Source organism: Diplotaxodon limnothrissa, linkage group LG2, assembly GCF_057381915.1.
Source record: "Diplotaxodon limnothrissa isolate DT_005_m linkage group LG2, D_limnothrissa_male_GT1.1, whole genome shotgun sequence".
NCBI lineage: Eukaryota > Metazoa > Chordata > Actinopteri > Cichliformes > Cichlidae > Diplotaxodon > Diplotaxodon limnothrissa.
In genome coordinates, this window is record NC_140597.1 from 23,987,531 (window position 1) to 24,008,565 (window position 21,035).

Genomic DNA, 21,035 nt, shown 5'->3' on the forward strand with positions numbered 1-21,035 from the left:
CCTATAAAATGAGTTCCGCTAAACTCGCCCTAAGACCACAATTTAGAATTTTTAGAATAAAAATTCTCCTAAATGGCCAACAGGGGGAACAAAAATGCAGCCAACACAGAAGTGTCACAAACTGCAGTTCCTCTAATGACCACTTGGTGTGTAGTTCAAAATGAAAGTCAATTCCCACAAACCCATGTTATAATGCCCAATTTTCATCCATTGAAAACATGCTCACATGGCCACTCTGATTGGCAGGTCTCTGCGCAGAGTCAGTTGTAGCCAGTAGCTGACTGATAGGCCTCATCTCCACTAATCAGAGTCACTAAACTCCACACCAGTTTGTGCCGTTAGGCCCTTTTGGAGCATTTTTACTGGAATTATCTGACAGATATGTATTTGTGTGGTGAAAACCACCATTTATCACTAACTACAAAGTATACATGTCTGTGAGGTACACTGGTGCAGTTTATAGATGCTGCTTGCTAACCAAGCTTGCTAGCCTAACACGTGAATTATACATCTACGTAATCTTAACTTACGCCATAACTGGAAATGATTTTAACTCAATGCCGCAACCTTTATGTAACATGATGTGTACCTATCAGGAATTTAACTACACTTTGGGTCAATACATACTTTACGACTTGAATGTTGTGGAAGTTTGCGGTGTAGGGATAAACAGAGTTCATGGTTACTACATAAATTAGGACACAGATTTCCTGCAAAAGCCTAAATCAAGCTTTTGCATTTCACCTTCTGGCTTCAAAAATGCAACATGGCTGCACCCAGAATGTTAATGTTGAGGCTTCAAAGAACACAGTTCAAAACAAATAGATGATATCGCTGTAAGTGTGTCCATCTTTTATGTACAGTTCATGAAGACTCCCTAAACATCCCCTCACATGTGAAAAACTCATTTTTCTTAATGTTTCCTGAAGGTGACAGTTCTTGTAACACTTGTTAGAACTATATAGCAATTTTCTCTGAAGGATATTTAACTTTTAGAGAACCTTTAAGCAACATTCTCAGGAAATGTTTAGGAAATGTTCCCTGCAGGAACAAAAAAAAGATTTTGCAAAAATACTCCTCAGAAAATGATACTGTCATGAACTGGCTGTGTGGAGGCAGAAGAGGACCCAAACGCAAAACTCACAGAGACAAAAAGCTGAACTCAAAATCACTGCTTTATTGCAGGCTTCACAAAGAAAGAGAACTAAACTGGGAATGCTAACAGAAGACCGAGGGAACACAGAAAGACACACAGGTTCAGGGAGGAGACATTGACGACGCAACACTGAACTGAGGGAGACATGCACATAAATACACAGAGGGTTAACGAGGGAAGTGGGAGCACACGGGGAACACAGCTGACACAGATAATCATAACGAGACAGGGCAGGAGTGAACACAACATGACGCATACTGACGAGAGACTGTCAAAGTAAAACAGGAAGTACACAGAGGTTCAGACAGGAGGAGAGAGAGCACAGACATAACGGGCTGGGGAAAACATTAAATGAAACATGAGGGGAAACGAGGGTTCACAGATACACAGAGGGGCACACAGGGGGTAATCAAATAAGGAACATTTTTAACAGAACCTAGGAACCACGGCATACGGAACAAAATACAAAAATACAAGAAAACTAAGAATGCTGGGCCAACATGGCCCAGGACCATGACAGATCCTGCATTTTTAAAGGTTTGTAACTGTCATTTTCTGGGAACTTTAAGGGAACAATAACTAAAGGTCAAGGAAATGACATTTACCAGTTTCAGTTTATTTAAAAGGAAAATGTGCACATTTTGATCGGATTGATCGTTTATGTTGTAAATTGGTCGTCATGAATTTAAGAGAGGATTTACACTCGGCCTGTCCAGTTGATCCAGTCAGTTTGCTGGTGTGGACAGACCACGCACTGCTTAAACTGGTTTGAATTTCTCTTGTTTGTCGAGTGTTTTAAGTGATTCTGGTGGATTAGACCTACTGAAGTATATGTGAAGCTCTGTTGCCACAGACACTTTGGCATGTCAAGACTGCATTCCACTGATGTGAACCAGTTCCAGTGAGCCAGCTGGTATTATGTGTGAAATCTTTGCACGAGGTTGGAAAAATAAATGTCAAAGTATTGCGATAACAAAAAGGACCAGGGCAGAGAGGAACTGAGGAGAACATGTCTAATTAGGCACAGTTACATCCTGGGGCTTTGATATTTGTAGGTTTATTAGATACTCTAATCATTATGACTAGTTATCAATAGCTCTGATATGCAAGTTTCTTTTTTACCTTTGTTCTACATTATGAAGATGTTTTAATTACTACACAGAGACAATAGATACTTGATTTGGAAATATTGTGCACTAAATTCTGTCCTCTCTCTTTGTTCAAACATCACTGTAATTTTCTTGACACCGGCCTGAAATCAAAACAAAAGCTGATGTAATTTGTCCAAAATAAGGATGATTAGAAGACAGGATATGTTGAATATGCACAGATTGCTAGTTAATGTTAAAGCTATTATGAGTACAAATTCAGATGGGCCCCACATGATTTGAAACTGGACGCTATATGAGCCTCCACTCCCATTTCACTTTATCAAGCTCTGCAGACATCTTTATAGTTTTGGCAACTCAAACCAAAACTCAAGCATTTCTGTATTTTTATCATCTGCAGCCCAGCGTACACCAGTGAGAAGCAGCGCCCATCTGTTGCCGGGCAATAACCAGAAAAGAAAATAGAATAAAAGCAGTAAAATTAACCAGGAGGGATTTGTGACTTAGTGGCTCCTGATGCATTCATGCATGAGAAATTCTCCCTGAAAACAAAACAAAACAAAACTTTATTGTGAAATTAGTATAAAGAAAAAAGTTCATTTCTAATGTCACACTTCAGCAGAGACGAGCCAGAAAAGAATCCAACAAGTTATGTGTTTTATTATCGATGTGTGTCCAGTGGTAGTAATTGCCAAACACCCAATATGTATTTAATGTTGCGAAATTCCCTATGAAGACCATCCAGCTTTGTGGGTACACTTTTTTGGAAGTCATTTTCACTCGAGGGTCTCAAACATGATACTTGAAAAGTGCTGATCACGCTTAAAAGAATCTGCTGCGATTTCCAAATATGCTGCAAGAAATATCTGATGGCTTGAGTCCTTGTATTATGACCCACATTCAACACTTAATGCGTGGACGTTTGTGATTTTTGACATTTTCTGCAGGAGTGTGACCCATTAAAACAACCGTCTACACTGCACAGTGACCCAGATACAGACAGGAAATCACTTTCAGTAGAGCTCCGAGTGACTTTTCCTTCAGCAGTGGTCTTTGTAGCTCATAAAAACAGCATTATGTCAAACTAAGAACAGGTAATGTCTTCGGGCTCGAGCCCCCAGACTGTTCTTGAAAAGCAATATAAAGAGGCTTTACGCCATTCCATGAAATTCGGCATCTAAACCACTCTGACCTTCTAAGCAAATGCCTAACCTGAGTTTCTCCTTTGACTTTACAGTGAGCTACACGATGATGCTGGTTCAGCTCAGTATATCTGATCTACAGCAGCAGCAGCATTTTAACACACTGGTTTGCCACCCTGAACTTTTCTTTGCTCATTTTGCTGTTTTCTTATTTGACATAAAAAATGATGTCTTGTTTTTCATTACTTGAAGTTATCAGTGGTATCCTCCAACCCTGTAACTTTGGCATTTTCACATAAAAGTGTCCTCCTGTCCCAGACATTTATGTTTAAATCTGGGCATCTCTGTCATTGCAGCCTGGCTTATCAATAATTGTTCACTCTAACATTTCCTGGTGACAGTAGTGTTAACTGGACCGTGTTAACGAGTCCTGCTATCTGCAAGACAAACACCACTCAATCTGTTGACCATATTCACGTTTTTGGAGCTGGTTCACTCAGCCATCAGGGCATCCAATTGGCTTCACACAATTAGCACATGTCAACAATGAAATACAGCGAGCTCGGTGGGTCCTTTCCATCCTTTCCATGGTTACAGTGTAAACGGTATGTGAGGAAAGCTCGTCCATTCCTAAAAGCACCAAACAACACAGTTTAAAAAAGAAAAAAAGAAAAATTGCTTTAACCCTCATTTCAGTCCATATGAATGTGAAGAGCATGAGCATTAAATGCTGTGTCTCCTGTTAGCGCACTACTAAGGAAAACTTTGCTTTCCCATCAGCATGCCGGTCAGCTAATCCGCTCCTGCAGCCAGGCTCGGTGGGCAATCGCCCATGATATTGGGCTGCTTGGCTGGATGGCCAAACTGAGAGAGAGTTTGTTGTTGTCATGCTGTCGAATCTCTGGTCTGTGGGTTGGACGTGTTTCTAGGGCCCAGCTGCCACCTTCCCACTGAGGTTTTAAGCTGGTTTGAGCTGGTCCTGGCAGAAAAAATAAAACACAGTCTCCGCTGCAAACTCGACCTTTAGTTGTAATTTGCAGGTCGTGTTTGATGGAAAAATGGGACTTTGTTTTTCCCTCCAGGAGCTGGAGCTCATAAGTGAAGCTCCTGTGGAGATGCCAGGCGTTTCTGGAGGCGTACCATGGCGAGCTGTTATTGATTTTGTAGTCATGGGTCATGGCTCAGGGTACATTGAGCAATATCTGTCTTCCATTAGGAGGATTTGCACTACTTCTACACCCTTCATTGACCAATCAGGGCTTTTAGCAGCGCTTCTGTGGGCTGCACTGGGTAAACAGTACTTGTGTTTATCAGAGAAAGTTGCCCAATCATGTTGCCCAGTGGTCAGTAAGCGTGTGGACAGCTGGGAATTTTTAGCCTGAGTATGTATTAGAAATGACAAAAATATAAAAAATCCTTTCCCCATTACTGTAAAACCTCATTTTTTTCTGTGTTATCTTGTGAAGGGAGCTTATTGTGCAGTTCCTCCACAGAATCTTACTCCCACAAACCAAAAGCATGGAAGTGCCCCCCTCTCTTCCACCCATTCCCCAACCCCACTTTAATTCCCTTGGGTCCCCTCCTCCTCTTGCGTCCCTCCTCTAGGGACGTCAGTTTAGGGGTAAGGCAGGGGCAAATCCTATGAAGAAACACTGAGCCACTGAGGGGAGGAGTGAAAACTGCTGCTCTGTATAGTTTATGTGACAGCACAGTGAATGAGCGCTCAGCACACTGGAGAGATTTGAGGCTCCAGCGCAGATCTGTAGGTGTAGTCTCACTTTTACCTGAGCTTCACTGTGCAGCTGATCTCTCAAGGTTCTCGGCAGAAGCAAGGCAGAAGAAAATAACTGAGACTTCTAGCAGCTAATTTTGGTTCTGTGTCTCAGCGTGAACCCCTCAGTTTCCTACTCATCTGTTCTAAGGTAGGTCCGCATGTCTAATGAAGTAGAAACGTGTTCAAACCTTTGAACGTTTTTTGTTTTTGCAAACTAACAGTTTCGCTGTGAGGACTCTGGTGAGCCTCACTTTAAGATCCGTACCACATGTTGCATGCAGTCATGGCACAATCTAAAAACACACACGACGTCTTTCCCAGCAAACTACAACTTCTACTTCACTATACTTTAAGCAAAGCTGGACTTTTACTTGCCAAAATCTTATTTTGCTCTCTGCTATCTTCACTTTCCATCCACTGTATTTATGGAGATTCTGTGATGCAGCCCTCATTGTAATATTAATGAGCCATCACATTGAAAATTAATATCTCCTGATATTAAATAGAAACAAATACAAATCTGCATTGCAAAAGACATCAATGTAGATTTGGACGGTTGTCATTGCTATTTTATGGTCACGATGATCAAAGTTTAAGTTTGAAGAACGAGTTCTAACGCCAAAGAGAATGAGCAGGAATTCATGATGGAGCGGGAGTATTCATGCCTATTTAACATATTGTATTCATGCAAATATTTTTAGACAGCTTCCCCATCGATCTCATAAATGGAACAAGAGACATTTGAATGAACACAAAGGAGGCTGTACAGTCTTTTAATGTCCTTTATATGCAATTAGTACAGAAGGCTGCAGGAATGTCTTTCATGAATGCAGCTCTTTGAGTAGTTAGAGCTGCACGATAATCCTGAACAATGCATTCTGATAGGAGTCTTTACTGTATGGACCTTTTGCCAGCAACAGCATTTGGCAGCATTCCTAGAATTCATGGCAGGGTTAACGTTTCTTTCGTCCCCCCACCTTTTGGTTAATCTCACAGGTTGTGCAACCTGTGATTTGTCAGCAGAGAACAAGCTGTAAGTTCAAACTGCAGAGCAGGTGCAGCTAACTCAGACTGCACTTGCACACGGCCCTTTTGGTTTCGCAGTTCTGGAGCCCTGTAGGGAATTTTTAAGACGTGATTTTCTTTCTCTTGGTTGCACTGTGATTTTGACAGGTTGGCCTCAAGTATTAATATTAAAACTATTAAATCATCAACTCATGCCCCACAACATGTGAGCAGACTAGTTTATTTAACATTTTTCTTTGCTCTCTGATTTCAGGTGTCAACATGCTGAAGCAGGTTCTGTCATTCAGCCGCTCCTTGGTGCGAAGGAAAGTGGTCGACCTAAACAGCCTGGAAGACTCCAAGCTCTGCCGCTGCTTGGGAACCCTTGACCTTATTGCTCTGGGAGTGGGCAGCACTCTGGGGGCTGGTGTGTACGTACTGGCTGGAGAGGTGGCCAAGGGAGACTCCGGTCCCAGCATCGTCATCTCCTTCCTAATCGCCGCCATGGCCTCTGTCATGGCCGGCCTGTGCTATGCCGAGTTTGGCGCCCGAGTCCCTAAGACCGGCTCCGCTTACCTTTACAGCTATGTCACTGTAGGCGAGATTTGGGCCTTCATCACTGGTTGGAATCTAATCCTTTCTTATGTGATCGGTGAGTTAGGGGCAATGCTCAAATTTGTTTTTATGTAAAGAAGACACCGGCTCCCCAATTTTCTTTGTTTCCTCACAGGCACCTCCTCAGTTGCCAGAGCATGGAGCGGCACATTCGATGAAATGATAGGAGGACACATAGAGATATTCTGTAAAACCCACTTCAGCATGAATTCTCCCGGTTTGGCCCAGTACCCTGACTTCTTTGCGGTCTGCCTGATTCTGCTGCTCTCTGGTAAGGCAGCAAAACAAAAGCTGAAAATCACAAGATTCATGTCAAACCGTTGACACACAGGCTGCAGCGAATAAATGAAATTTAGAATTGGCTGCATCTTGAGCAAAAACAAGCTTATGAGCCACGGCTGACATAATATAACATAATCTAAAACAGGAAAGCAGGGGACTCTCGTGTTAAAGAGGGCGAGGGATCCCAGAGGGCTGTGTGAGTCTGTTAGGTGCACACATGCACCCTATTTTTGCAGCTCCTACAGATTTTGATCACTTAAGTCTAAGCATAAGTTGTGTCTTGCTCACATACAGTAATTTGGAGAATTTTGCACAGTTGCACTAGTTTTTGTTACGTTCAACCCTTTAACCCTCAAACAATTTAATCATGGTTTTTGCTCTCGGCCTGCCAATACGATGATTACATTAAGTCAGTGGGACTCAGTAACAGTCCACCAGTGTTTGGTTGTTTTTGTGAGGATGGCAGATACACTAGCTATGCAAATATAAGATAATCCATAACAAAATCTGAGTCGGGTCGTGTCCTAAAACACAGCAAATAATTTTCTGCCTTCATTCTCTGCATTTGTTGCACGCACTGCTGTTAGTTTCATTTGAGGATTTGTACAGATATCCATGTAGTCCTGAGGAAAAGCTGTGATAAGTTTGATAATCCTCCTTCACGACAGAAACCAGTACAGACATAACCTTTTACCCAGGATGCTAATATAGCATGCTAAACAAAGCAGGTAACTTTTTTTATAATCAGTTGGCTCAATTGTGACAATTTGCAATCAGTGACAGCTAGACTTGGATCCTTGCAGGGTTAGATTGAGAGACAGAGATAGAGTTGTGCAGGCATTTTAAATATTCTACAGCAAACATCTGAGCTCTGTTTTCTATCTACACATTCAGGACTTCTGTCCTTTGGAGTGAAGGAGTCAGCCTGGGTCAATAAAGTCTTCACATCGATCAATGTGCTCGTGCTCTTGTTCGTTATCATCTCTGGCTTTGTCAAAGGAGACGCATACAACTGGAAGATAACCGAAGACTCCCTTATAAATGTCACCATAGCTACAAGGTAATTGATTTATTTGCAAAGGCAATCCTAGACGGGGCAAAGACGCCTACCCTTTAATACATCAGTTAATATGAAACAACGTGCAGAGCATTTGTAAGCAGCATTGCTTCCAGTCACGAGTGTACATGTTACAGGAACCTGTCCGTGACAGCCAATGTGAGCAGCGATTATGGCGTTGGAGGATTCATGCCCTATGGTTTCAGTGGGACCTTAGCAGGAGCTGCCACCTGCTTTTATGCTTTTGTTGGCTTTGACTGCATTGCAACAACAGGTGAGTCACGGTCGGGTTGAGTTTTAATGTGAGTTTTACGAAAGCAGAGCTTTATGTTTTCATGCGTCTGTGTCTGATAGGTGAGGAGGTCAAAAACCCTCAGAGGGCCATTCCCACTGGCATCGTGGTGTCACTGACCGTGTGCTTCTTGGCATACTTTGGCGTGTCAGCTGCCCTCACGCTGATGATGCCCTACTACCTACTGGACGAAAAAAGTCCCCTGCCTATGGCATTTGAATATGTGGGTTGGGGCCCTGCGAAGTATGTGGTGGCTGTGGGTTCACTATGCGCCCTATCCACAAGGTAACCGCTGGATTTGTTTTAACAAATCAAGCTGCATGCATTAGAAAACGAACACGTGTTGCTACAGAAAACCTTTAGATGTAATGCTACATTTGTGATCGCTGTGGATGGATAAATGGGGCTGAGATTTGGTTGAAAGTTTTGACCACATATCTCCAGGTGTGTCTTGTTAATGGATTGATTCTTCCTTCTAATCTGGGGTGTGGCGGGTGCAATATGTAATTGTGTCTGTTTTGAGACACCTGCATGACTCTGTGATGTCATTCTGACATTTAAAGCCTCTTCATTTAATGAGAAAGTTGGAGAGTGTCTCCAAACTATCTAATGGTGCAGTTTCTATTCTGTCTTTCTTCCCGGATGGTCTATAAATCAGTTTACTATCAAGAAACCTTGTCAATCCATCTCATGGTCACATTCAGGTGAAGATTATCTGATTGGACTCAAAGCAATTACATTTTGTATTTTTGCCAGTGCCTGTAATTTATATATGCTGTTATTGTACTGACTGGCATTTTTATCCTTATGCAAGAAAAGTGCAATCCCTTTTAAAACATAATGGGATTGCACACCGCTGCTAAACTTGAAAAAATGATGATATTACCTTCAGGAAAGAAAGACGTTCAGTGTGTGTTTCAGCCCTATGTGTGTGTGATTTACTGTCCTGGTTTGGGGCTTTTGACTAATGTGTTGGTCTTGCATGTCTCTGCTATCTCATGCAGTCTGCTGGGCTCCATTTTCCCTATGCCTCGTGTAATCTATGCTATGGCAGAGGATGGGGTGCTTTTCAAAGCCTTAGCCCGAATCAATCCTAAGACGAAGACCCCACTTATTGCCACTATGAGCTCCGGTGTAGTTGCAGGTGAGAGCCAGGGAGAATCCAAGTGGGATCACTCTAAGCTAATCTTTCTCCTCACCGATCAACTGTGAAAGACACAGCGCAGTCAATGTTGGTTCTGAATCAAATTGGGCCTTACGCTTTCTGATATTAATTATCTAGCGTGTAAGGACCTTGTCATACGTCTGTATACACCTGTTGTTCTTTCACAGTTGTGCAGGTGTCATGTTTTCTTTCCCAGAAAGCCCTCAACTTAACCATCAACCCTCTTCTCCCTAGCCTATTGGGCTCCATGTTCCCTCTACCACGCATTCTCTTTGCCATGGCACGAGATGGTATTCTATTCAAATTTATGTCCAAAGTGAGTAAGCGCCAGTCACCTGTGGCTGCCACCATGGCGGCAGGTACCACTGCGGGTAAGCTGCCAGATCTATCATGGGGTTGTATCGTGGTGTTTTTCTTTTTCTTTTAAAACAATCTCTCTACAGATAATCGTTTGGTGACGGTGACTGCATGATAAACTGGGTGATGGTGTTTCCACAAGCATGTGACAAAACCAACAACCCAGTTCAGAGAGTTTCCATCTCCAAGGATATTGTCTGATTTTAAAAATGTTCACCACATGTCCACAAATCCAGCTGGCTACTTTTTGAAAAAGAAGCTAGAAAGTAACTAAATACAAGTGCTGGCAATAATAATAATAATAATAATAATAATAATGGAAGAGTTTTAAACAGGCATGGTTAGGAAGATACACAGAGACACAGATATCTGCTAAGTAAATAACACAAGCACTGGCAGTTGATGGTATTTATTAAATAATTCAATTAAAATGCTCCAAAAGGGAACAACACCACAACCATGATGGAGAGTTCCAGTTAGTGCAGAGGGAAGGTAGCAGGAATAAAGTAATTTCTTTGCTCCAGGCTGTACACGTTTCCTCATGCTGGTTATCCATTTGGACATGGAAGTAAACTGGAAGCAGCTTCAAGTGGCCATTTGGGCAACTGCAGCTGGCTTATTCAGCTCTGGAGGTGCTGCATTAGCTTCAGCTGTACTTTGTGTTTGGGCACAAACAGCAAAGACAAGTGTTCAGTGTGCTAAACTATTTTGGTGGACATGCTAAACAGAATCAGTCAAGTTGTCATGTACGCTAATATTAGCCCAAAGCACAGCAGCTGCTCCTGGCATCAGACTTTTAGCAGAGCAGAGAAGAGCTGAGGTGAAGTTTTCAACACAGCCGCGTAAACCTAGGCATAGGACTCACACACACACACACACACACACACACACACACACACACACACACACACACACACACACACACACACACGCGCTTATCTACTTTACTGATAGTGGAGCATCACTGTGCATTCCTTCTGAAAAAAGTAAAAAAGTATTTCTTTTATAATCTAAGTATTTGAAAAAAGTTTCAATAAAATAGGATGTATTCGTTTCAAGTAGTCTGGCCTTTGTGTGTCAATGTGGTGCACATACCAGTGTTAATTTTGGATTCAGATTCAGTTTAATCGTTGTCTCTTGACTAAAACATAATTCAGTTTTAGTCATAATTAAGTCATCCAAATTATTTAAATGTAGTCTTAGTTGGATAAATGTCTAAACTAAACAGCTGAATTTAAAGTTGATTCAGTTGACTCAAATTAGATTATTTCTTGACAAAAGCGTTGATACATTTCATCATAGTTTTTGTCCTCGTGTATTCGTTTTTATTTATTTAGCGTCTTGTTGTTGTTAGAAAACAAAGGATCGTAGGCAAAACCTATGATGAAAATGACTGTGAGACAGAATTAACACTGGCTCTCGCAGTATTTTAAAGCTCTCCTGCTGTGGATCGCACTCATCCAGCTTAGACTTGCAGTTTTGTGAAGTGGCTGGCAGATGTGAACCCTGGGAGAGACCCAGCACACCTGCACCACCACCACAGGCTATGTACTGAGCACCTGACGGTACCAAGCAGGGGAGCTTTCTTTGATATTTTTGCTTTAATATAATGTTGTGAGAAGCAGCGGACATACCACTGCTCTGTGTCTGAACCATGCTGCTGAGAAAACTTCCATACTGAAGTCTGGTGCTGAGATACAAGACAAGCAACACCACAGTATATCTCACATCAAATGACTCAATATGGAGATGAATACAGCTGTTGTGCTCTAGTGAAAACACATCTGCATGAAATTTGATTTGCATCTGGTGACTGTCACGTTCAATTAGAAGGAAATGTCTTTTCCATGTTACTGTATGTGTGTGTAAAGGATCGTGTTCTGTGACTGTGAAGGGAATCAGTAATGATCCTACCTGTTGAAATTAAGTGTTAAGGGTGAAAGTGTTTGTGTTCATTTCTTTCCTTCTTCTTTTATTGCTTACTTTAGCCATCATGGCTTTCCTGTTTGACCTCAAAGCCCTGGTGGACATGATGTCCATTGGAACTCTGCTGGCCTATTCGCTGGTTGCTGTGTGTGTACTGCTTCTCAGGTTGGTACATTTTTAAATAACTCAAAAGTTTAACTGGAGCAGAATCATCTTTGTGTAATATCCTGCAGGGGCATCTCTAATAGCTTTTCCAGATACCCACAGGAATGATTGCCTTGCTTGTTATTGCATCACACTGGTGATGTAAGGGCTGTGAATGGTCTGACTGTACACTGCTCAGTGGCTGCTTGAGTAAATAAAGATGTTTACTTGCTAAACTGAACTTGCTGCACACCTCTGTTGCCTGCACCACAAATATCAGTAAACACGGACACACTTTGCTTGTTCAGTCAAACTGAATCATTTAAATTAAAAAAGTCTAGCGCTTTTGTGAAAGACATACAGTAGTTGATAGATGTGCAGAACACTGAGACTGCATCAGAACATAACACCGCCTTACAGCAGAGCAATCTGGAGTTTAAACCTCCGTAAAAACCAACATTTCTCTTTCTTCCAGGTATCAGCCAGATGGAGCTCTGGAGCGGCAGGCAAGTAAAGGTGAGAGGGATTGCCTCGCGTCTGAAGAGGGCGAGTCAGACTTGACAGAGTCAGAGTCCCACCTCAACATGCTAAAGGGAGGCAGCTCCACACTGCAGACTATTCTACACCCTCCCGAGACACCTTCTGAGCGTTCGTCCAGTGTTGTCAACATGTCCACTGGCGTTCTAGGTAAGTTCACAGTTTACGTTCTCAGTGAGGATTTTTTCTCCTGATTGACTTCAGTCTGTTTGTAAGGTTTCTGTGTCACAATTAATTGTGTGTCGTCAATCCACAGTGTTGGTGGTGTGTGTGATCAGCTATCTCACCACATACCACATCAACTCCGTTTTGGGTTTGGAAGTGTGGATCCTGGCCTCGCTGTCCGTGTGTCTGCTCGTCTTCAGCAGCTGCATCTTTATGGTCATCAGGCAGCCTCAGACTAAGAAGAAGGTCTCCTTCATGGTACGCACCGGCTCTGTAACTCTGGTTTTAACACTAGGTCTTTTGTTATGAGATAACAGCATCTAAAACTGATTATTTTGGTCTGATTTTTCCTTTCTAGGTACCTCTTCTGCCTTTTCTGCCAATCTTAAGCATATTTGTCAACATTTACCTGATGGTTCAGCTGAGTGGAGACACCTGGATACGTTTCTCTGTGTGGATGGCTGCTGGTGAGTGCCTTTAGCCATGAGCCAATACAAATTTTTAAGGAAGTATATTTGGGTCATATTAATAATAATAATGATAATAATGATAATAATAATAATAATAATAATGGATTGCATTTATATAGTGCTTTTCGGGGCCCTCAAAGCGCTTTAAAATACCACTATTCATTCACTCTGACATTCACACACTGGTGGAGGCAGCTACAGTTGTAGCAGACTGACAGAAGCGAGGCTGCCATATCGCACCATCGGCCCCTCTGGCCAACACCAGTGGGCGGTAGGTGAAGTGTCTTGCCCAAGGACACAACAACCGAGACTGTCCGAGCCGGGACTCGAACCGGCCAACTCTTCAGCCACAATCACCCTGATCGTGGCTCAAGTGAAATAAATATTTAATCTGCTTTGCAAATTTCAGTCATATTATGTTAAAAGGAGAGTTACCTGTTGGCTAATTACTTGTCAATCACATGTTGTTGACCAATGAGCAAATGGTTTCGCAGTCATACTCATCCCTCCTTGTCATATCTGTTTATTTGATCAAAGTTTCAAAATGAGATTTCAGAAACCAACGCTAAATAACCTTGATTATTGTCTAAGCTAACAATCAATAACCTTTTCTTTGTGTTTTTAAACATCAGCATGTAAAGTTGTTTACTTCTGCTGTGGATTTGTACATTTTACCATGAGAGGATATGCAGGAAATAACTCTTGAAAACACCCTCAAATGGCAATTTGAGGGGCTGCAGTTCAATTTTAGTTTATTTTTTGAAGCTTTTAAGGTTTCCCTTTGGAAATTAATCTGTAACGGTAAAGTGAGTAAGCAATGAAGATATAATAGAGCTTTAGATATGCTGGTAGATTACTTTGGTTACCTTTGAACAGAGTCAAGCGGTTCCCTGTAAGCTCTTTTCCACATCTCCCCCTGTCTCATCACCACTTTTCTCAGGCTTCCTGATCTACTTTGGGTATGGCGTGTGGCACAGTGTAGAGCGTCAGCGCCAGCTCCAGCTTCAAAGTGGCACGGCACAGGAAAACACCAGGAGCAACCAGGAGAAGCGTGACAATGTGGATGCAGAAGGAAAGGAACAGGAGTCTTTCATCTGCTCAGAAAAGACCAGCCAGTGTTAAAGGCTGCCGGCTCCTTCACAGACTGTGTGAGGGAACAGATGCATAAAAGCACACAGCAGCTATTCCTGGATGTGCCTGTATATACAGCTTCACCGTGTGTGCTTCATAAGCACATTCAGTCTGCAAAGGCAGCATCAGTATTACGTATCAGTGGCACATGATGAGGAATCGCTCTATGACTGGGATGGGACCACATCCCATGAGTCACATTTGTGGACAAGCATGGAGGGAGAACGGACAGGTAACACACTGGAGAGTGATTTTCATTTATTTTAGCGTTGAAACAGTCAGTGCAAGGCTGCAGAGAAGCTTTTCCATACACTGACAGGTTTGTACAGGTAAGGTATCAATGTAAAGTTCAATGTAGAGTTTGATACACCAGTAGCTTAGTGCAGCATTTGGTTGTTAGCCCTTTCGGATGATCATTACATATATAATTCTACTAGCTGTGTATAAATCATAATCATAAGACTTTCAGAGAAATGTACAATGTGTGAAATAGTTTTGTAGACACATAACATGTCCTGACGTGACTCACCTGAAAGCACGCCAATTGTTGGTGGTAGTTTTCAGCCATGTGTAGTATTATGTAACAACCCATAGAAACCTCTGTTATAAGTAGTGAGATCTCTGTAACTGTTGCTGTGGTCTTATTTAACAGGTTCCCCCTGGAGTTTGTTGACCTTGTTACTACATAAATAAAAAGATAGTTATTTGATGCAGAGCTCTCACTCTATCACATATATTTTCCTGTTTGTCTGATATTTTGCGATATTTTGATGTAGACATGTTGTTAATATAAGCTTCATGAAAATGTCCTCTGTCATCGCTGCCTAACAAAGTATTCCTGTATATAAAGTAAGCTCCTCATTCCTCATGTATATATGTATTTTTTAAACGGTTTGTAACTGGTTTCAAGAGATTTTGTGTGGTTGTATTCATTCCTCTTGGCTTTTAAGGACTGCTGGTGTTTTCCTTGGAGTTTATTTTTCCATAGAGCATTGAAGCTGTGGTTCATCGATGTGCTCCGTGGTCTAAAAACTGTGAAACAAATTCAGCAGGTGTTAGTAAGGTGTTCTACTACAAAGAAGCTCTACACTGACGTGCAGATGACTGCAATAAGCACAAATACAATAAAATAAAATGTATTTTCCGGTAATACAGTGTCAGATGTGTCTTATCGCTTGTAATTTCCACAGGAACTTTTTAGTTTGTATTTTTTCCTCAGAAACTTCTCAAAAACAGGAGTGTCCATAAACACACACTCTCCACTTGGGGGTGCTGCTCAAAAATTGTTCAAGAACGAAAACTCATTATTAAAAGTTAGCTCACTTTCACATCTAAACTCTATGCAAAGAGAAATACTTACATTTGTTGTTGTAATCTATGCTTTTTAAGCTCATTTCAAAGAAAGTAATCCTCTTCAGGATTTGTCTCTGCAAAAACACAAGAATCAGAGAAAGAAGCATTGTGACGGCTGCAGATGCGCTTCAGTCTCATGAAAACATTGACAATGACATCAATGAAGTTCCCACTAAAAGTCTAAAGTCCTTGTTCTATGACACAAAAATAAAAAGGTATAATTAGAAAACTAAGTCAAAAAAGACCCTCCAGCTCTCTCTGGATTCCCAATGAACTGCTCACATTTTTTCAGGTTACATGCTGGTACATATATCTAGCTATTCATAATGAGGCATTATTAATATTTCACTTTCCTTCGATATACGTATGGGCATGTGCCTTGAATTTTCTTGTCTAAAAGAAGGCCAGTTCACACTGAGGGCCAGCAGAGGGCTTCCAACTACAAGTTTCTGCTCTTCAGATCAGAGAAATGGGAGTAAACAGAGGAGCTCTGAAGTTATTTTCCCTCTTCCGTTCAGTCTGTGAGGAGGATGGAGCTGGAAATCTAAATAGGGCAACTGGAGCCTGCAAATTTCCAGCCAAGCTCCAAGCCTGACTTTCTTTACCCGCCTCACCCCTTCATAAAACCCCCCGATCTCTCTCCAGAACTTGCAGATTCCTCGTCCCTCTGACCATGAACCTCTGGGCTGTGCTTTGCTTGACTCTGCTCGTGGTAGAGCTCCAAAATGGTAAGTCTCCATTTCCACATCTGTCATGACAATTTGTTAGTGAAGAAAGATGGCTGTTAACGTAATCACGACAGCTTTGGCTGTAACAATGCAGAAGAGGGAGAATGAGACAATCTGAGGATGGCTGGGAGCATCGGCCTATGTGGTGGGCGTAGAATGGGAGGTGCAATCATGCAGTAGATCTCACTCACAAACTGCAAAGTTTAAATTCTGTTTACACTCCCTCTGAGGTCTGCAGCCACTGACTTTAAATAAATCTTTGCATTTTATGTATGCAAAGTGTAAAAGCATGCAAAGGATTTGAGTTTTTGAAAGTTTTTCCCAAAGTGCTCCTGCAGAGCGACTCAAACCAGCTGGATCTAAGGTATGCAGCAGGCGTTTTTAATTATCTGGCCTGTACTACTGACCTCTCTCTGAGTTTCCATTAATGCAGCTCTGAGGAATAAAACAACAAATTCTGAAAGTCTACACTTCAGGCTGATTTTTCTTGTATTTAACGGTTTGTGTGTTTCACAGAGAACAAGAGAGCAAAAGGAGAGGAACAGCTATGGTCATACTGTGCCAGTAACTTGGACTTTTTACACATCCTGTTTTAATGTTACCGCAGCTGGAGAAAGAGCAGCTAACCTAAATGGACAGAGCTGCAGTGTTATTGTGACATTGTCATTGTAACCCTAACAATCATTTTAGATCATTTTAGGGTTTTTATTTTTTTATTTATATCATGGTATAAATGAGTTAATTTTTTGGTCATTTTAAAATGAAAGTCTTTGGGGACTAACTTGAGCCACCCCCAAGTGGCCATCGTAGGAACTGCAGTTTTTTTTTGCACTTTCCCTGTTGGCTTCTTTATCAGACTTGGAAGTTATAGATATATAAGTTACATCTATCATATCTATCTATTGATCTATTTATTATTAGTTTCTCCCCTCTGCCCTCTATGGCTCTGTGTTTGCAGGTGCCTGCCAGCAGGTCAAGCGAAGAAAAGACATCGGAGAGAACCGCATCCGGCCAGGTGGGAAACGGGTAAAGGTGTGGCCTACGCTGAAAGACGGACGAGGCAGAAGCCATTCACTCCTGACGCAGGTGTTGGATAAAGGCCGCTTCCTCCGCCTGGGCCAGAGCACCATTTTGACTCCTGGGAAAAACATGGAGCTGCGCTGCAAAGGCAGCAAAATCGGATGGTCTTACCCGACTTACCTGGATACTTTCAATAACTCACGCCTCAGGTGCTGGAAGGAAACACGAACTACTTCATGCAGTGAATCATTAAATCCGAGCATCTTATATTTTGGTTCTCGCCTGCAGCATCAAGCAAAGCGACAAGTACAGTCAGCTGATCCTGACGTCGCCCTCTGCTGCCGACACGGGGGCTTACAGCTGCTGGGTGATAGTATGTGATGGCACAGAGTGTGAGAAGGACCACGATCGCGCCTACGTCTCATACATCTATTTCAAAGGTAATTTTAAAAATTCTTTATATTTTGCTTCCAAGGAGCCAGACTTTCTTCTAACCTTTTAAAGTGGTCTTGAGCAATAATTTTCCAGGCTTTCTGAAGCTCTTCTCAAAGTTTTTCTTTGGATCTTGACTGCTTTTTAACTTGTGGTATTTTCCGCACTATAAGGCACACTTTATGTGGTACACGGTGCTCAAAAACTTTGTCAAAAAATGTTTTAGTACAACTTTGGTAAGCTACGAAGAATCGTAGCGTAAGGGAATCCACCCCCTCCCTTCCTGTGCTGAATCGTAGCGTAAACGAATCACTCACTTACTCACCCCCTCCCTCCTGGCTCACAGCTTCTTCTTCTTCTTGGTTGGCAACCAATGTTAAGGAGCATTACTACTGGAGCATTTTCAATCACTCATCTTAGCAGTAGGATTTACATGAAAAGAGAAACAAATTAAGTTTGAGTGAAACTGTACATTTTTTTGCACTCTCTGGTCAACTGACTCAGTGACTCAAGTGACTCAAAAAACTCGATTGACTTTGATGAGTTACTCATTCAAACTCAAGGACACAACGACCGAGACTGTCCAATAAATTGGCCATAGGTGTTAATGTAACAACATCTGTATCTCTGTGTTAGCTCTGCATCAGATTGGCGATCTGACCAGAGTATAGCTAGCCTCTCGCCCTATGGTAGCTGGGATGGGCAAGTTCTTAACAAAAATATCAATAACTTTTTCTCCAAACAGACAAAGACAACCTCTTCGTTCCATCCACCATGCACTTTGAGATTGTGTATCTACGCCCAGACCAGCCTGCCGTGGTTCCCTGCCGTGTGACCGAGCCACAGGCCAAGACATCCCTGCACAGAGAGGTCCCCCCGGTGGAAATCACAGCAAATATGACCCAGATGGCATATGATCCCACCAAGGGCTTCATCCTGCAAAACCCGAGGCCAGAGCACCAGGGAGTCTTCTACTGCAAGGCTGAGACCATGGACACCCCTCAGATCTCCACAAAGTACCAGCTGCTTTATGTGGAGGGTGAGCACAAATCAATCACATGACACCTCATGAATAAATACAGTAATAGAAGATATAAACATGCTGCATGTAGAAACACTAACTATTGTTCTGTGAAACTAACTGCTACGCATAACCATTTATCTTACTGACTCTAAGTGGTGACAATCAACTTTTTGCAATGTTATGAATCAAGCGCTGGTTACTTCTACGACGTCTACTTTTTAAATCGGCTTCCAGGAAAGGGTTGTATTTCAAAAATGTCAAGAGCCTCTTTAATCCTCACTGCTGTGCTTGGTTAATGTGGACGCCTGCCAACTAAAGTGGAAACAGTCTGGATTTTGCAAAAGGGGGACAGATTTATGCAATGGAACTATTGTGCGGTTTAGATACAGTTAAGCTGCTGTGGCACGGTCGACTGGCAGGTGGAGAAAAATCCAGATTCAAGTATGGTTCAACGGTTTGAATACCATCAAATATATATATATATATATATATATATATATATATATATATATATATATAATTTTTTTTTTTTTTTTTTTAAATGACTTTAATACTTTAAGGAGATGGAACTTATCTTTCTCTCGATGACAGTTCCCAGTGGGCCACCGTTTGTGAGCCTTGAAACCTCTCCAGACTCTGTGAGAGGAGGCGACAACGTCAATGTAACCTGCACAGTGCTGGGAGAGCCAGATGTGGACGTGAGCTTCACTTGGACTTATCCTGGTCAGGTAAGAGAAATCCTGGACTAAAAGTCAGACCCGATTACAGGTATTAAAAATGAAAAAGATCATCGTAGTCCTTAAATGGGTAACGTTAGCTTTTAAGCATGAATCAACATGTTTTTAAAAGGCCCTTAAAATGTACTTTTTATAATAATAATTCTGTCCAACTCTTTACTATTAAGAAAAACAACAAAGGAGTCTACAGTACAGAGCTGAGGTTGAAATTTAGACTTCATATATTTAGGTTTTTTTATTTTATTTTAATAATGCAGCATGGTGGTTAGCACTGTTGCTGCACAGCAAGAAGGTCCTGAGTTCAATTCCACCATCAGGCCGGGGTCTTTCTGTGTGGAGTTTGCATGTTCTCCCCGTGTTTGCGTGGGTTCCCTCCAGGTACTCCGGCTTCCTCCCACAGTCCAAAGACATGCAGCTTGTGGGGGTAGGTTCATTGGATAATCCAAATTGCCACTAGGTGTGAATGTGCGAGTGAATGTGAATGGTTGTCTGTCCCTGTGTGTTGGCCCTGCGACAGACTGGCGACCTGTCCAGGGTGTACCCCACCTCTCGCCCTATGACAGCTGGGATAGGCTCCAGCGCCCCTGCGACCCTGAAAAGGATAAGCGGAAGCGAATGGATGGATAGTTTAATAATGGTTTTAAAAGAGAAGGTATTATTTAGTTGCGTGTTTTTATGATTCATTAGCCTTGTTGTCATAAAAGTGACTCACTGCATTTGAGTATTTCGCAGATGCCCTAAAAAACAAAAACAAAACCCAATTGTGGTATACGTGATGTTCTACTTAAAAGCTGAAGGTTAGGAGTAAAAGATTCTGTTGCCACCTTTAAAATTTTTTTTTTCTATTTTCTTTTGATAAAAGTGAAATGAGTTTGTTACAATTATGCTCTTTATTGTTGCTGATAACTGTCACAGTGGGAGGAAATCATGTGTTCATGTTGTGTAGGGCTCCCGACCCGTTCACATCCAGACTTCCTGGAGGCTGGTTAACAGAGGTATGGGCTACACCACGCGCGTCACCCAGAGCATCCTGACGGTAGAGGACATGGAAACCATTGACTTTGGAGAATACATGTGTAAAGCCAAGAGCCAGCATGGCGAGACAATCGTGGGGACCACCATCTCCAAATAGCCCCAAACAACCTGACCTGCTGGCTCCATCTGATATTCAAGAGTTTTTGACACATTTGTGTGTCTTTTTTTTTTTTTAAATCTATGAAATACATGAAATCAGCATGTATATAAATAAAAATACATTTTTGCCAAGTTGAAAAGTTCATGTCATTAAAAGCAAGCTATGGACGACAGTCCTTCACATACATCTATTAAAACAAATATTTAGAGGTTTCATTTTGCAGCACAACAGGGAGTCTAAGCATGCAAATACCTGAAGTCCAAAGAACAGTAAAGAGCC

General features: G+C 41.9%; 2 protein-coding genes across 3 annotated transcripts; both read left to right on the forward strand.

Annotated features, from left to right (window-relative positions):
* Window positions 1-5,071: 5,071 nt before the first annotated feature.
* Window positions 5,072-15,469, forward strand: slc7a2 (solute carrier family 7 member 2). 2 transcript variants are annotated; one of them, XM_085361479.1, is made up of 12 exons: window positions 5,072-5,329; window positions 6,461-6,838; window positions 6,917-7,072; window positions 7,978-8,143; window positions 8,278-8,414; window positions 8,495-8,717; window positions 9,437-9,576; window positions 11,943-12,045; window positions 12,500-12,711; window positions 12,818-12,984; window positions 13,085-13,193; window positions 14,137-15,469. In XM_085361479.1, the coding sequence occupies exons 2-12, from the start codon at window positions 6,469-6,471 to the stop codon at window positions 14,316-14,318; spliced, it is 1,965 nt and encodes a 654-aa protein (XP_085217605.1). In that variant the 5' UTR covers window positions 5,072-5,329; window positions 6,461-6,468; the 3' UTR covers window positions 14,319-15,469. The 2 variants fall into 2 exon arrangements, with proteins under 2 accessions (XP_085217605.1, XP_085217597.1); XM_085361471.1 differs by lacking the exon at window positions 9,437-9,576 and adding an exon at window positions 9,832-9,968.
* A 732-nt stretch (window positions 15,470-16,201) lies between these two features.
* On the forward strand, window positions 16,202-20,790 carry pdgfrl (platelet-derived growth factor receptor-like). The gene is made up of 6 exons (XM_085368637.1): window positions 16,202-16,408; window positions 17,367-17,637; window positions 17,717-17,868; window positions 18,606-18,899; window positions 19,476-19,612; window positions 20,568-20,790. The coding sequence occupies exons 1-6, from the start codon at window positions 16,354-16,356 to the stop codon at window positions 20,751-20,753; spliced, it is 1,095 nt and encodes a 364-aa protein (XP_085224763.1). The 5' UTR covers window positions 16,202-16,353; the 3' UTR covers window positions 20,754-20,790.
* The last annotated feature ends 245 nt before the right edge of the window (window positions 20,791-21,035 follow it).